Below are 17,603 nucleotides of genomic sequence, written 5' to 3'. Positions count from 1 at the left end.
TGAAAGTTATAGCGTTTACAAATGGCGGTATAGATACTGGATTTGTTTTTTTCTACTAGTAATGGCGGCGATCAGCGACTTATAGCGGGACTGCGGCGGACATTTTGACACTTGGGGGGAACTAACTTGGTGTCACTGACATCCCCAGTGACACCAATACAGTGATCAGTGCTACAAAAAAGCACTAACAGTGTACTAATGGCACTGGACAGGAAGGGGTTAGTGTGAGGGGCGATCAAAGGGTTAACTGTGTGTAGGGAGTGTTTTACTAGGGGGGCGGGGTGTGCTTCACTGTAGTCACACTGCTCTGGATGGCTGTGCTGTGCAGTGTGCTCGAGCTGACAGGGAGGTAGACTGTAAACAAAACCCTCCCCTTTTGAGATGCTCCTTAATCACCCGGCGTTGGCGGGTAATTACTGCCCCGGGGCCCAGTGATTGACAGCTGCGGCTGCGCTCCCTACACGGAAATGCAAAATCATATATATATATACAGGGGCGGACTGACCATTTGGAAACTCGGGCACTGCCCAAGGGCCCGGGATCAGTAGGGGGCCCATGAGATGCCCCTGGTAACTTTTTTATAGGCTCTTTTGAGTTTGGGCAAGGACACAGGGGCCCCATGATCCCCTATTGCCCGGGGGCCCCATGAGTTATCAGTCCACCCCTGTATATGAATATATATACGTGATTTTGCTCACCCGTGCTGCCCTGTAGCAGTATTTCTGCTATAGGACGGTTGGGAAGCTGTTAAGCTTTGAGCGAATATTTACTAAAACTGGAGCAGCTCAGGATCTGGTGCAGCCCTACATGGCAGCCAATCAGCTTCTAACTTCAGCTTGTTCAATTAAGCTTTGGAAATAAAACCTGGAAGCTGATTGGTCACTATGCAGAGCTGCACCAGATTTTGCACCACTCAGTGTTAGCAAATAACCCCCAAGAGTCTGTAATCTGCAGAAAATTTCATTTTTTTAATTTTCTTTGATTGTCAGCTCCATCTAGTGGGCATAACGCAGTATTTTTCTGAGATACTGCAATCAGGAAAATACTGCATTATGGCCACTAGATGGAGCTGACAATACTAGAAAATAAATAGAAAATCATGCATATTACATACCTTCAATTCTCCAGGTCAAAAAAAACATCTGCCTCAGAAATGCGGGTGCCAATAATGTGTTTTTTTTGCATGCTGCATGAATGTGTGCAAAATTGTGCAATTTTATGTGTGTTCGCAAAATTCTATAGAATAAAAGCAGCATTATACCTGAAGAATTCTGAAATTTCTCTCATCTGACTAAAACTAAAACCGTTTGGGCTATGGATACACTTTAAAATCAGAATATGAGGTCTAAAATCAGTGGGAGACAAGTATGGAATGACAGTAGTTACAGTGCCTTGAAAAAGTATTCATACCCCCTTGAAATTTCCCACATGTTGTCATGTTACAACCAAAGACGTAAATGTATTTTATTGTGATTTGATGTGATAGACTGACACAAAGTGGCACGTAATTGTGAAGTGAAAGGAAAATGATAAATGTATTTCAACATTTTTTACCAATAAATATCTGAAAAGTGTGGCTTGCATTTGTATTCAGCCCCCTTTACTCTGATACCCCTAACTAAAATCTAGTGGAACCAACTGCCTTCAGAAGTCACCTAATTAGTAAATCCACCTGTGTGTCCTGTAATCTCGGTATAAATACAGCTGGTCTGTGAAGCCCTCAGAGGTTTGTTAGAGAACATCAGTGGTCAAACAGCATCATCAAGGCCAAGGAACACACCAGACGGGTCAGGGATAAAGTTGTGGAGATATTTAAAGCAGGGTTAGGTTATAAAAAATATCCCAAGCTTTGAACATCTCACGGAGCACTGTTCAATCCATCATCTGAAAATGGAAAGAGTATGGCACAACTGCAAACCTACCAAGACATGGCCGTCCACCTAAACTGACAGGCCGGGCAAGGAGAGCATTCATCAGAGAAGCAGCTAAGAGGCCCCATGGGAACTCTGGAGGAGCTGCAGAGATCCACAGCTCAGGGGGGAGAATCTGTCCACAGACAACTATTAGTCGTCACTCCACAAATCTGGCCTTTATGGACAAGTGACAAGAAGAAAGCCATTGCTGGAAGAAAGCCATAAGAAGTCCCTATTGCAGTTTGAAGGAAGCCATGTGGGGGACACAGCAAACTTGTGGAAGAAGGGAATCTGGTCAGATGAGACCAAAATGGAACTTTTTGGCCTAAAAGCAAAACTCTATGTGTGGCAGGAAACTAACACTGCACATCATCCTGAACACACCATCCCCACTGTGAAACATGGTGGTGGCAGCTTCACATTGTGAGGATGCTTTTCTTCAGCAGGGACAGGGAAGCTGGTCAGAGTTGATGGGAAGATGGATGGAGCCAAATACAGGGCAATCTTAGAAGAAAACCTGTTAAAGTCTGTAAAAGACTTGAGACTGGGGCGGAGGTTCCCCTTCCAGCAGGACAACGACCCGAAACATCCAGCCAGAGCTACCATGGAATGGTTCAGATCAAAGCATCTTCATGTGTTAGAATGGCCCAGTCACAGTCCAGACCTAAATCCAATGGAGAATCTGTGGCAAGACTTGACTGGTCAGCAGGAGGAAATATATAGAGGGGGGTGGCAATTACTGAAACCTATCCCCTGTCTGAAAGCCAGCAGGAGGGAGAGGAGAAGAAGCCGGCTTTCAGCTGTTGCAGAGAGGGGATTGGCTCCAGTAATTGCAGCCCCCTCCCCGCCATGCCAACCACCCTCCCTTCCCACATCTGACTTACTCTGGGCATGGGCCCCCCTGCTGACCTGGGCCCCGTACAGGAAGACTGGTGGTACCACCTTATCTACAGCCCTGGCTGCGCTTCCAAAGCCTGAAACATGAGACTATCAGAGCTGATGTACATTGCACACCTAGAGTTGGCACAGATAGGCATTTGTCTTTTTTTTTCAGCAACCGATCTTGGTAATGCCACCAGTCAGCCATTTTTTCCCCATTGAGTATAAAATCTGCATTTTTGTTCTCCGGACAGTTTTTGGTGGAGGGACAAATCACACAGGAAACGCTGTATTTTTAAAGTTGTATTTATTGCGGTCAGCTTGGCTCCGAGTCACCGTGCGGCAGGGATGGGGGTCATAGACAGAGTGGCTGTGAGGTCCCGGGATGGTTCCTTAGTGCTGGATGCGGCGGATGGACTGGATCTGGTTAGTGTGGGCCTGAGTGCTGTATTCATTATAGTTCCTGTATTCACCATTGTGCCTGTCTCTTTCCAGCACATACTGGTATCCTCTGTATCCGGGGAACTGATATGCCACCCAGCTGCGGGCATAGTAAACAGAGAAAGACAAAAAGGAGGTGAGCAAGCGTGAGCAACCTGGGACCAGCTGATGAACTACAAGTCCCTGCATGCCCTGCCAGGGTAGGGAGGGATCTGCAGTCCCTTGAAGTGCACCTGTCATACACAGAAGCAGCTCTTCATTCTAAAATGGAATTCTACACAACGTAAGTTGTAGCAATGGATATACTTTGTTGAAATATCCCCAGGAGAAGACATCAGCCTACACAGAATACAAATATTCAAAACTGAACCCCCGTATAGTAAGAGACCGCAATCTGCGAATATGTCAGGTACAGGGGCGGACTGACAACTCATGGGGCTCCCGGGCAACAGGGGATCACGGGGCCCCTGTGTCCTCGCCCGCACTCAAACCACAGCCAAAAAAGCCTATGAAAGGTTCCAGGGGAATCTCATGGGGCCCCCTACTGACCCCAGGTCCTCGGGAAGTGCCCGACTGCCCAAATGGTCAGTCCGCCCCTGGTCAGGTAATCCATTGCTGGGAAAATGCAACATGAGTCCCTTAGCCCAGGTTCACACTGATGCGGTGCGGAATTTGCAGTGTTTTCAGTGCGAATTCCGCACCAGAATCGCACCCCATTCATGCGAACCGCTGCGGGTGTGTATGTTAACCCCTTTGTGCCTAAGGGTAAAACAAATCTAAATGCCTAAGCACAATTTTGCAACATTAACATGTGTTAGTAAAACCGTACATATCATCACAACTACTTTGTACATCCAGGTGGATTATACCTCGTCTTTTTCAGGACAAATTGGGCTTTCATTTGGTGGTAAATGTTAATAGATATCTCCTGATTTTTTTTCATTATCAAAGGGAAACTGTCCCAAAATAGTAAAAAAACATAATTTTTTTTAAATTTAGCTGTATGTTTCTTGTTACTACCATAACCTACCACCAAAGAACAACCCAAAATAAATTCTCTTCACAATCGCAGCGATACCCTACATGTGTATGTTATTTGTTGCTTGTACCTGTACTACAGCCCAGAAACAATAGTGTGCATTTTGTTTTTGTTTGTTTTTTTAACCTAAAACACACTGACACTGATACTAACTGACACTGATACCAATTTTTTTTAAAACTTGACCTTTGACCCTGACCTTTACCGTTGACTCTGACCTTAACCCAGACACTTACCCTGGCACTGAACTAGATCAAACCTTGATCTAGGTATTTTGTCTTTATTTTTTAATATTTATTTTTTTATCTTTTTTTTTTTTTTTAACAAACTTTTTTTTCCTCTCTATGCCAGGAGTTAGAGAGATACAATGATACATATAGTTTTACATATATTTGTAAATGCATTCCAAAAATGTAGATTAAATGTATTTTTAAAGACATACAGTATATTTGAAAATGTATTTTAAAAAATATTTTTCATATATTTTGTAATATATTGAATACAGCCAAAGTTGGAGTATTTCAAATATATGTCAATATATTTGGGAAGAATATTTTTAAAATATATTTAAAATAAATTTTTCTTCCATGTTGGATGAAGCAAAAGAAAAATTTGGGAACATAGTTACATAGTTAGTCTGGCTGATAAAAGGCAAAAGTCCATCCAGTTCAACCATAGAAGAAAAGGTTATAATTCTACACCCACAGTTGATCCAGAGGAAGGCAAATGGTAATGGATATCTCCTGATATTTTTTATTATCAAAGGAAAACTGGCAAAAAATAGTAAAAAAAAAATATTTTTTTTTATTTAGCTGTGTGTTTCTTGTTGCTACCATAACTTACCACCAAAAAACAACCCAAAATAAATTCTGCAGCTCCTGACGATCGCAGCGATACCATATATGTGTATGTTATTTGTTGTTTGTACCCGTAGTACAGCCCAGAAACAATAGTGTGCATTTTGGTTTTGTCTTTTTTGACTTAAAACACACTGACACTGACAGTAACTGACACTGATACCAAATTTTATTTTTTAAATCCTGACTTTTGGCCCTGATATTTTGACCTTGACCTTTGACCCTGATCTTGACCCAAACACTTACCCTGGCACTGAACTAGCTCAAACCTTGATCTCAGTATTTTTTATTTTATTTTTTAATATTTATTTTATTTTTTTACAAACTTTTTGTTTTCCCCTCTATGCCAGGCGTTAGAGAGATACAATGTATAATGGAATGTATATGATGATACAATGTATAATAGGATGTGTATAATGATACAACGTATAATAGGATGTATATAATGATACAAGGTATAATAGGATGTATATAATGATACAATGTATAATAGGATGTGTATAATGATACAACGTATAATAGGATGTATATAATGATACAAGGTATAATAGGATGTATATAATGATACAATGTATAATAGGATGTGTATAATGATACAACGTATAATAGGATGTATATAATGATACAAGGTATAATAGGATGTATATAATGATACAATGTATAACAGGATGTATATAGTGATACAATGTATAATAGGATGTGTATAATGATACAATGTATAATAGGATGTATATAATGATACAATGTATAATAGGATGTGTATAATGATACAACGTATAATAGGATGTATATAATGATACAAGGTATAATAGGATGTATATAATGATACAATGTATAATAGGATGTATATAGTGATACAATGTATAATGGGATGTATATAATGATACAATGTATAATAGGATGTGTATAACGCTACAATGTATAATAGGATGTATATAATGATACAAGGTATAATAGGATGTATATAATGATATAATGTATAATAGGATGTATATAATGATACAACGTATAATGGAATGTATATAATGATACAACGTATAATAGGATGTATATAATGATACAACGTATAATGGAATGTATATAATGATACAACGTATAATAGGATGTATATAATGATACAACGTATAATAGGATGTATATAACGATACAATGTATAATAGGATGTATATAACGATACAATGTAGAATAGGATTTATATAATGATACAATGTATAATAGGATGTATATAATGATACAATGTAGAATAGGATGTATATAATGATACAACGTATAATAGGATGTATATAATGATACAATGTATAATAGGATGTATATAATGATACAACGTATAATAGGATGTATACAACGATACAATGTATAATAGGATGTATATAATGATACAATGTATAATAGGATGTGTATAATGATACAATGTATAATAGGATGTGTATAATGATACAATGTATAATAGGATGTATATAATGATACAATGTATAATAGGATGTATATAATGATACAACGTATAATGGAATGTATATAATGATACAACGTATAATAGGATGTATATAATGATACAATGTATAATGGAATGTATATAATGATACAACGTATAATATGATGTATATGATGATACAATGTATAATAGGATGTATATAATGATACCATGTATAATAGGATGTATATAATGATACAATGTATAATAGGATGTATATAATGATACAACGTATAATATGATGTATATAATGATACAACGTAAAATAGGATGTATATAATGATACAATGTATCTCTCTCCTCCATTCATAGAGAGAGGAAAAAAAAACAAGGGGGCTGGGCTATACAGTGACTGATCACTTTGATAGCCAATCAGAGACTATCACAGTGATCATGTGACCGGGAATCGGGAGTCCCGGGTCCCAATCGTGCGGCGCGCTCCCAGCACAAAGTCAGTTACGCAAATATACGGCCTCGCGGAGCAAAGGCCAGTTCTCTGATGCCGCATATTTGTGTTATGTCGGCGTCAAGGGGTTAAGTTAACAACACCTCAAAATCGGTCCGCAAAACGTGGTGCGATGTGCAGAATCAGATCGCATAGGTGTGAATACCCGTGCGATCCGATTCTAGTGCTGATCCAAAAAACGGTCCTGCACCTTTTTGGTGCGGATGCGGTGTGATTGGAGCCATACAAAATGTACGGCTCCGATCGTACCGCACACAAATCGCATGTGATTTGCACAGGAATGCGGTGCGGTTCCTGTGTAAATCACATGCGATGTACCGCACCACATGTATGTGAACCCAGGCTTAAGGCTAGATTCACACCTATGCAGCTTGCATTTGAACCGTTTCTGCATTGCGTTTTGTGTTTTTGCACCTGCGTTTTGCTTTTTTTTTTTTTTCATTTTTAAATTTTTTTTCTTGTTGCTAGGCAGATTTAAAACGCATCAAAAACGCTGCAAAAATGCAATACATGCTTTTCTGCAGGGTTTCCATTGCAGTCTATAGAAACAAAAACTCAACTTTTTGCTTTAAAAAAATCCCTGACCCTTTCCAAAAACCGCAGTGGGTGAAAATGCGGAGATGTGATCCTGTCATGAAATCATGTTAAATGGACTGTACTGCGTTTCTGCAAAATGCAAAACACGGCAGAAAACGCTTAGGTGTGAACCTGGGGTAAAGGGGTTGTAAACCTCAGACATGAAATATGGACAAAGCATACTCCTCAATAGTGTGTACTTGTCTCAATCCAGAGCACTAAGGAGCTGATTTACTAAAGGCAAATAGATGGTGCACTCTGCAAGTGCAGTTGCTCCAGAGCTTAGTAAATGAGCAGAAGCTCTTCTGACTTCCATCATCCAATCATGAGCAGGGGCGGACTGACAACTCATGGGGCCCCTGGGCAATAGGGGATCATGGGGCCCCTGTGTCCTTGCCCAAACACAAAAAAGCCTATGAAAAAGGTACCAGGGGCATCTCATGGGGCCCCCTACTAACCCCGGGCCCTCGGGCAGTGCCCGAGTTTCCAAATGGTCAGTCTGTCCCTGATTATGAGCCAGCAAAAATTGCTGTTTTTTCTTTCTTGCATTTGATTGGGCATTATTTTCAAAGTGAAGCTTCCCCTCATTTACTAAGCTCTGGTACGACTGCACTTGCAAAGTTCACAGTCTATTTGCCTTTAGTATATCAACCTCTCAGTGTCATTTCTGTCTGCTGCCTCCTTTCTCTGCTATCAGCATGAATCACTTCTGACGAGTTTTCCTGACACCAAGGGAAAAACGGTGACAGGGGAGGGAGCCGCAGCAGATTGACAGCCTCAGCTCTGTTCCTGTGAGCTCTGTGGAGGGGAGGGTGTCTCTTCCCTCCAATCAGCTCTCAGAGCTTTCCTCATTGAGCTCTGCAGTGTGTAATTTTAGCTCACCACCTCCTTTTTTCTTAACTCTGAGACAAGCTTTATAAATTCAGCACTTTGAACTGCTATAGAAAAGAGTGACTGCACATAAACAGGTACAACTTATGCAGGAGGATTTGTGTCATCTCTGTGTATCACCTGAGGCCAGTCACTTCACTGGGGATATGGAAAGGTTTCCAACCACTTTAAAGTGGGCCTAGCCTCAGATCTATTTCCCTATTACATACTCGGCTTCTGCTTCCTTCTTTGTAGTGCTGCACAATGGTTGGGGTGTGCGGCTTCTTACCATCATGCAGCTCTGACCCAATGAAAGCAGTGAGCTCACCAGATGGATACAGGGTGGCTGCTCAATACAGTATATAGTATAGCAAGCACGTAAAATATGACAGATAAAAAAAAATGAATTTAAAGCGGAGCTCCGGTTGTTTTTGTAAAAATTAAAAGTCAACAGCTGCAAAAACTTTAGCTGCTGACTTTTAATAAACAGACACTTACCTGTCCCCAGATCCAGTGCTGTGCTCCCCCGAGGGGGCGCCGGGGACTGTCTTCAACATCTTTTAAACACATTATGATTGCTAATACCGATGTATTTCATTGATATTTGCAATCATTGTTACTGAATGAAACTGATTCATTCAGTCTTTTGTTGTGATTAGCTGTGATTGGGCAAAGCTGATCACATGATACAGATGGGCTGTGATTGGCTCTGTCTGTATCATGTGACTGCCTTGACCAGTCACAGCTAACAACATAATTGTATACACTATATTGAATACTTTATTAATAAAGGGTTACAGGGCTTACGCGTTTCAGTAAAAAACTTTATTCATCATTCTCTGAGTGGTGCCTGTGCCGAGTGGTGACCTAGGAAGCAAGTGGAGATCACTGGAGTATCAATGTCTGAACAATGATTTCCAGCTTCTAGAGGGATCCCACAGGTATGGTATATACATAGTTACATTAGTCCAAGCTGCAACAATGTAACAATTTTGAAATATCCATACCAGGAATTAAAGCGGAGTTCCACTCAAAAGGAGAAGTTCCGTTTATTTGCTTCCCCCCCTACTGCCATGTTTAGCACCTTTTGACAGGTACCCACTGTTTGCTCCCGCAGTTTCCTGGGAACTTTCACAGCTCCCAGACATTGCCGGACCAATCAGGAGGCGCAGCGCGACTTGCGCATGTGCAGTGGGCACCATGCTGTGAAGCTGCAAGGTGCCCGCAGTTGAGATGCTGGCGCGTGGAGGAGAGAAGGGGGAAGGGACGGTGCGGGTGAGCACATCGCTGGACCCAGGGACAGGTTAGTGTGGGTTTATTAAAAGGCAGCAGTTACAGTTTTTTTGTAGCTCCTGACTTTTAACCTCTTCATGCCGGCCTCGCACAAATGTGCGGCCTCCCGGCATCTGGGCCTAGACGCCGAGCGGCCGCACATTTGCGTTCTATTAAAAAAGGTCATATGTGCTGAGAACGTGCGCCCTGTGCACTCCCAGCACACAAGTCCGGTACTCACGGAAAGGTCCCGATCTCCTCTTTCGATCGGGACAAGGGGTGGACTGACCATTTGGAAACTCGGGCACTGCCCGAGGGCCCGGGGTCAGTAGGGGGCCCCATGAGATGCCCCTGGTACCTTTTTCATAGGCTTTTTTGAGTTTGGCCAAGGACACAGGGGCCCCATGATCCCCTATTGCCAGGGGGCCCCATGAGTTGTCAGTCCGCCCCTGATCGTGACCTTTCCCAATCATGTGACCACCGTGATGGCACGTCACTGCGGTCACATGACCCTAAACCCCGCCCTGCCTCCCACCTTCTGGAACCCTTAAAGGGCCGGGAGGCGCCGGCGTGAAGGGGTTAATAAACACAAAAACGGCTGGAACTTCGCTTTATGCTTTAAGTCTAGGTTCACACCTACGCAGGTTGCGTTTGAGCCGTTTCTGCATTGCATTTTGCATTTTTGCTGCATTTTTTCCATTTTTTAAATTTTTCTTGTTGCTAGGCAGATTTAAAATGAAAAATGCAGCAAAAATGCAGCAAAAACACACTACATGCTTTTCTGCAGCATTTCCATTGAAGTCTATAGAACCAAAACCGCAACTTTTTGCTTCACCCCGACCCCGACCCGTTCCAAAAAATGTACCAGGTGAAAACATACAAATGTGAACGTGTCCCATAGGAAATCATGTTAAATGGACTGCATTTCTGCAAAACTCTGCAGAAAACGCTTAGGTGTGAACCTAGGGCAGGGGCAGACTGACCATTCGGGCACTCAGTCACTGCCTGAGGGCCCGGGGTCAGTAGGGGGCCCCATGAGATACCCCTGGTAACTTTCATAGGCTTTTTTGGGTGTGGTTTGAGTGTGGACGAGGACACAGGGGCCCCATGATCCGCTATTGCCCGGGGGGCCCCTTGAGTTGTCAGTCCGCCCCTGACATAGGGTAAAGTAGATGTAAATCCAATCACTAAAATCTAGAAACTAACATGTTCTTGTAAATTCATTTGGTTTCTTTTTGACAGAGTCACTTTAAATCAAACTTCAATGGCTTTATACATGTGCGTTGTGGAAACGTGCGCCAAAACGCAAGGAGTAATGCCCAATATATGTGCTGTGATGCACTGCGATGCATTGGGCTCCTGTCTACTATGCATTAGGATGGCATTTATAATGAATGGCTTTGCAATGCATGGCACATAGAGCAGGTGTGTTGCGTAGACTTGTGGCAACATGCGTTGGCACATGCGCTTTGCTCATGAGCGTTAACAATGTGTAACGCACCGCACATGACTACTAAGCTTTGTGATGCGCAAAAGGGTCATGCGCGCTTTTTCATTGGTGATTGGTAGCTCGTTCATAACCAACACAAGGCACGTTAACGCATTCCATAATGTCCCTTATGGCAGCACAATGTAACCCTTTAATGTGAATGAGCCCCTTACAAATATTGCTGTGCCTGAGAATCCTCCCATTATAAGCCCCTAATATTTCAGATTACACAGATGAATGAGTTGCGTCCTTTCCTGTACCTTCTATTCAGAGAGCTTCCCCCACTCCTAGAAGCCACCATCTTGCTTCTACTATCACACATGGGGGTTGGGATGAGTCAGTTCTGAGCAGAGGTGTCCCTAGGGTTGGTGTCAACCGGTGCGGTAACACTTGGTGACACCCCCTCCGACGATCCCCGCAGAATGGATCGGATCTGCGGATTGAGCGTAATGGATCGGAGTCCGATCCATTATGCTCCCCAGTCTGCAAATCTGATCCATCCTGCGGGGATTGTCTGCTTTCTTTACAACTTACCTTTTCATGTAGAGGGTCCTGTGTCACCTCGTGCCGTAGGTGTCACCTGCCTCGGGACGCCACTGGTTCTGAGACCCCTCACATGCCTATTACTGACATTTGGCAATAAGAACTCTTGAACCTATTTAGATACTCATGGGAGAGGTCAACCTGCCTGGCAAAGCAGAGGAGGAACCTTGGTGTGGGCTGGTGGGCCATAGGGAAGGGGAAATTCTAGACTCTCTAAGAAAGTCAGGACCGGGACAACGTCATCTAGCGCCCAGGGTGAATATGCCAAACTGTACCCCCCTATAATGTGTGAGCATTCTGTGTCAGAAAAATCCCCTCTTTCGCCCCCTCCCCGCCAAAAAAAAAATCAAGCATTAATCTGCATTCTTAAGCCCCCCCCCCCCCCCCGCCCAAGCATGAATTCTCTTAGCAAGCCAAAATTTTTCCCAAACAAAAATCCCCTCTCCTATCAGGGTTAAAAATCCACCCCCTGATGAAGTCCCCCCCTCCCAGCTCAAATCCTCTCTCTCACCAAATCCCCCCTCCTAGCATAAATCCCCCCTCCACAATCACCCCTCTTAGCACAAATCCACCCCAAAATTCTCCCTCCTTGCACAAATCCCCTCTTCTAGCACCCCCAAAATCCCCCAACTTAGAAAAAATCCTCCCCCCCAGCACAAATCACCCCAAATTACCCATTCTAGCACCCCCTTCAAATTTCCCCTCCTAGAACAAAATGTATCCCCCTTCCGCCCCCCAAATTCCCCCTCCCAGCACAAATCCCCTCCCTCCACCCCCCAAATCACCCCTCCTAGCATTTCCCCCAACAAAAAATTCTACCTTCTAGGATAAGTCTTACCCCAGTGACTCCCCCTATTTCCTCCTTCCAGCACAAATTCCCCCTTCTAGCACCCCCAAAATCCCCCCACTTAGCAAAAATCCTCTCCCCCCCAGCACAAATCATTCCAAATTATCCCTTCTAGCACCCCCTTCAAATTCCCCCTCCTAGAACAAATTGTATCCCCCTGCCGTCCCTCACATTCCCCCTCCCTGCACAAATCCCCTCCCTCCATCCCCCAAACAGGGGCGGACTGACCATTTGGAAACTCGGGCACTGCCCGAGGGCCCAGGGTCAGTAGGGGGCCCCATGAGATGCCCTTGGTACCTTTTTCATAGGCTTTTTTGAGTTTGGGCAAGTACACAGGGGCCCCATGATCCCCTATTGCCTGGGGGCCCCATGAGTTGTCAGTCCGCCCCTGCCCCCAAATCACCCCTCCTAGCACTTTCCCCCACAAAACATTCTCCTTCTAGGACAAATCTTACCCCAGTGACTCCCCCTATTTCCTCCTTCCAGCACAAATCCCCCCTTCCCCTCTTACATCACAAATCCCCCCACCTAGCACTAATCCTCTTCTCCCTCCCCCCTCCTAGCACAAATACATTCATCCCCATCACAAATGTTTGTCCCCTTCTGGCAGGAACTCTCATGGATGCCCACCCCAACTTCACTTGATATCAGCGCCCTGGGCAGCTGTCCCTCTTGCCCACCCCTTGTCCCGGCCCTTTCTGTTTGTCTTCAAGATCTTAAGCTTCAGGCTGGAATGTGACCATCAAGAAGGTTTTTCACCTACGTGTGGATTCACCTCAGGTCCTTTCACGGAACAATTCACAAGGAAGAGAAGGAAATATCTGAGTACTCACGCGCCAGAGCTGACCTTGACGGAGGCCACCTCCTTGGTGCACCATCCCATGGCCTGCAGGGAGGGGTAGTCATCGCACAACTCAAACTTGCGGCCTTGGAAGTTCTCTCCTTCGTATAGGGTCACTTTGCTATCACTGTGGTTCTGGGGGGGAGGGAGAAAGAAATGTCTTATAAGAGCCATGGACAGCACAGTGTAGAGGCAGCCATGTTCCGATACAAGCAATGTTCACAGGCATGCACAATATGAACACACTGATTGGCTGAACCAATATCCAGCCTATCAATTCATACGGTAATTCCAATCGATCCCGTAGGCTGGATGTCCCTCCAGACAAAATAAACTCAACTCAAAAAGCTAACAAACCAGGATATGGATACAGTTTTTCAAAAAAGTGACAAAGTATTTTTAGCTGAGCCCAATGAGATGAAAAAATGACGGTCACATGGCTAAAAAAAGTATACACTTGAATCTTTTTGTTCAAGATTGAGTCTAATGACTGCTAAATCTATACATACCAACCAGGGGCGGACTGACCATTTGGAAACTCGGGCAGTGCCCGAGGGCCCGCGGTCAGTAGGGGGCCCCATGAGATGCCCCTGGTACCTTTTTCATAGGCTTTTTTGAGTTTGGGCAAGGACACAGGGGCCCCATGATCCCCTACTGCCCGGGGGCCCCATGAGTTGTCAGTCCGCCCCTGATACCAACAAATTCTAAAGCCTAACTGCAGCCAGATCTTTTCTTTTGGTTGTAGTGGGGAAGAATTTAAAATTTCTGTTTTTTTTGGATTGTGACCCCATTGGTAAGATCTTCCTCTACTTCCTGTGGCTCCTGTACAATAGATGGAAGCTTTGGTAGTCACAAGGACAGAAAAGACACGGATGGCAATAAAAAGGTTGTCAAAAGTTCCAACTAGGGTACCGGCAAGAACCGATAGTTTTGGTCAAGTACTTGCCGATGCCGAGTACCAATACCTTTGTGGTGTGATTTCAGCCTATAGAAAATGAATGGGCTCAAATCGCACCACAAAGAATCGCATGCGGTCTCCCCCACCTCTCCTTGTGAACCTAGTATAAAAAGCAGGGAAGCGGGCAGGGCCATGGATAAGGGGGTACCACCAGTCCTCCTATAGGCCAGCAGGGGGGCCCAGACAGCTGGGTGAATATGATGTGGACAGGGATCGTGATCGGTACGACGAGGGGAAAATTACTGGAACCGATCCCCTGTTTGTCCCTCTCTGCAGCAGATGGAATACGACTTGTTCTCCTTTCCCTCCCGCTGGCTTTGAGCTTCTGCAGAGAGAGCCATACAGGTGATTGGTTCCAGTAATTGACCCCCCCCCCACCCGCCGCCTAACCCATCACCCTACCAGTGCATCATATGTTTCCTACCAGGCTGCCCTGTGTGCTCCCACCCCCGCAGTGCTGCGAGCTTCCCTTCTTCCCACCAGCAACTGCAAGCACACAGTAGGATCCTTCAGGATTGAGAGTGGGGGAAGGGTCCAGTAAATATTTCTCATTTACCAGCCCTTTCTTTTCCTGAATGAACACAATGAGTAATCAGTACAAATCACTCATTGTGTTCATTCATAACTGAAGCATAGTAAACAGGGGGCCCTGTTAGGTTGGCGGTGCCCCGTGGTTTCTAACAGCAGCCCTGGAAGCGCCATCTAAGTACAGCAATGGGCAAAGAGTTTATTAAAAAATGTCCTAACAACCCACATATTAAAAGTACATATCTCGCATATCAAATCCACATCTGCATGGCCATAGTGTCCCCGTCCCGCAGGACCTGCCAATGATGGAAAACCATGGCCACTTGCAGTGCTCACAGGGCTGGAGGAGATATATAGGCGGTCTGCCCCCAAGCTGACATTACTTCTGCCCTATACCCACCTGTGAGCTCCAAGCTGGTTTACAAGGGTCCCGGAACTTCCTACATCTCCTCCAGCCCTTTGAGCACTGCAAGTGGCCGTGGTTTTCCATCATCGGCAGGTCCCGTGGGACGGGGACACTATGACCATGCAGATTTGGATTTGACTTGCATGATATGTACTCTTAACATGTGAGTTGGTTGAAACATTTTTAATAAACTGTTTGCCCATTGCTGCACTTAGATGGCGCTTCCCTATCTTTCTATAAGAAACCGCATGAGATTCAGACAGGAAACGTATCACATTCCTGTTCAAATCGCTTGTGATTCTTGCAGTGTGATTCAAGCCCATTCATTTAGTAAGGACTCAAATCGCACCGCAAAGGTATCTGTTTCGGGTATTGGAGCATTTGCAAGAGTACAAGTAACCATGCAAATGCTCTGTATCGGTGCAACCCTAGTTTAACCCTTTCCCCGCTCTACTAAATATGTTTTTGTGCTTTGTCTGTTTTTTTCCCTTTGTGAAGTTTTGCTATTACATCCTTTTGTGTTATGACTTAGAGGAAATTGGGTGCTGATTGAACGATATGGACATATAGACCTGTTTCGGCCGCAGTTGCACTTGAAGAAAACAATTCCAATCAAACCTGACAAGTTCTCTTTAACCTCCCTAGCGGTCTGATTGTCAGTATTTCTGTGCTCAAAGCGGTACATTTTTTTTTGCATGGAAATATGTTTTTTTATTGTAGGCTGTAATTCTTAGGAATAACTCACTGAAATCTGTCCGAACAAGAGTCTAGTAAACATCCCGGGTATGATAAAATTTGAAACACGAAATCATGAATTATAATATAATAAATAATCATAAAAAATAATAATATAATAATAATACATTTAATTCAATAATATAATCAAACCAAAAACACTTAAACTTGAAATATAGCGCCAAGTTTGCACATCGCTGAGCAAAGTCGCAAAATTGTATCTGATGAGGAATTTCCCCCACGAATCATTATCACTCAATTCTGCAAGTGGTTCTGATTTACTATCACTGTTCTCTAGCCGGTCTAAAACCGCTTTTGACCTAAAGGGACGCTTTTTGGACGCCATGGACGTTTCTCAGTTTCCAGGCAGAAAGAACAGTAAAAATGCAGGCAGGGCGCCGGACAAAGCACTCGGGACAAAATGTATGTGAAATGGTTGGATACAGGAATGTTATACTATGTGATTTTAGTGTATTTAGTGAATGCCACTTTTAAAATTTTTGAATCTCCCACCGGTACGTCCTGACGCTTGCAGGGAACGGAACCCAGAAGACGGATGCCGGCATCGGCCGGAGGAGATGGCCAGGGACTCTGCAGGGGGAACATCGTGGGAGCGCAGGACAAGGTAAGTGCAAGAGGGAATCCCTGAGCAACGCTGCCGGGTAATCCCGAGCTCGGGATTACCGCTTTTGGTACTGAAACTTAACCCCGAGTTACACTTGGGAATACCGCCAGGGGGGTTAAAGTATATCAAAACCCAAAAATATATTTTATAATGAAGAAATTAGAGCCCCTGTAGAGTTTTTATTGCAGTCTGAGCCCCCAGTTAGTTCTGTGGATTTATTTATAAAACAATAGTTGCTTGAATGTCAGAAGCATTTGTAAAAGCTGAACAAAATGTCACCGTAATTTTTCTAAGAGACTAATGTCTGTATTGTCAGCTCCATCTAGGGGGCAAAATTGCGGTACACTTTTCTGCCATACCTGAATGAGAGAAAATATACCATATTTTGGCCATTAGATAGAGCTGATGATACAGGAATTAATCCTTTAGAAAAAGTACAGTAACATTTCATCAACTTACACAAATACCTCTAACCTTCATGCAATGAATGCTTTACAAATAATGCTGGAATACAATTTTCGTATACAAATATTCGTATTTTTGTACAACTATTTCAGTATTCAGTAGAGATATATTCTTCAACCAGTAGATGGCAGTGGGTTTTTTTATAAGTTTGTAGCTGCATCTATAACTATATTCCACTTTTTTCTCTGTAGTAAAGTTCCTGCTTCCTGTTAGCAGTGAAGCAGCAGATAAACACATGTGGACTGTGCACTGTCTGTTCTGTAAGATTACCCATATGTTTAAAAAATATATTTTAAAATTTTCTTCCCAAATATATTGCCATATATTTGAAATGCTACAATTTTGGCCATATTCAATATATTTCAAAATATATTTCAATAAA

The 17,603-nt window shown here is 43.6% G+C and overlaps 1 protein-coding gene across 1 annotated transcript in view; it reads right to left on the bottom strand.

Annotated features, from left to right (window-relative positions):
• Positions 1-3,082: 3,082 nt before the first annotated feature.
• CRYBA2 (crystallin beta A2) overlaps positions 3,083-17,603 on the bottom strand; it is a 29,030-nt gene continuing 14,509 nt past the window's right edge. Inside the window, exons 4-5 of the mRNA XM_089683578.1 lie at positions 13,497-13,639; positions 3,083-3,333 (exon numbers count right to left, since the gene is read on the bottom strand). Coding sequence (XP_089539704.1) covers positions 3,186-3,333; positions 13,497-13,639 — 291 coding nt within the window. The 3' untranslated portion in view covers positions 3,083-3,185. The remainder of the gene's footprint in view (positions 3,334-13,496; positions 13,640-17,603) is intronic.

The sequence above is a fragment of the Staurois parvus genome, unplaced genomic scaffold, assembly GCF_062004578.1.
Source record: "Staurois parvus isolate SC_StPar_1 unplaced genomic scaffold, SC_StPar_1.0 ptg000315l, whole genome shotgun sequence".
NCBI lineage: Eukaryota > Metazoa > Chordata > Amphibia > Anura > Ranidae > Staurois > Staurois parvus.
The sequence above is the reverse complement of the archived record's forward strand: the minus strand, read 5'-3'. Positions and strand labels throughout refer to the sequence as shown.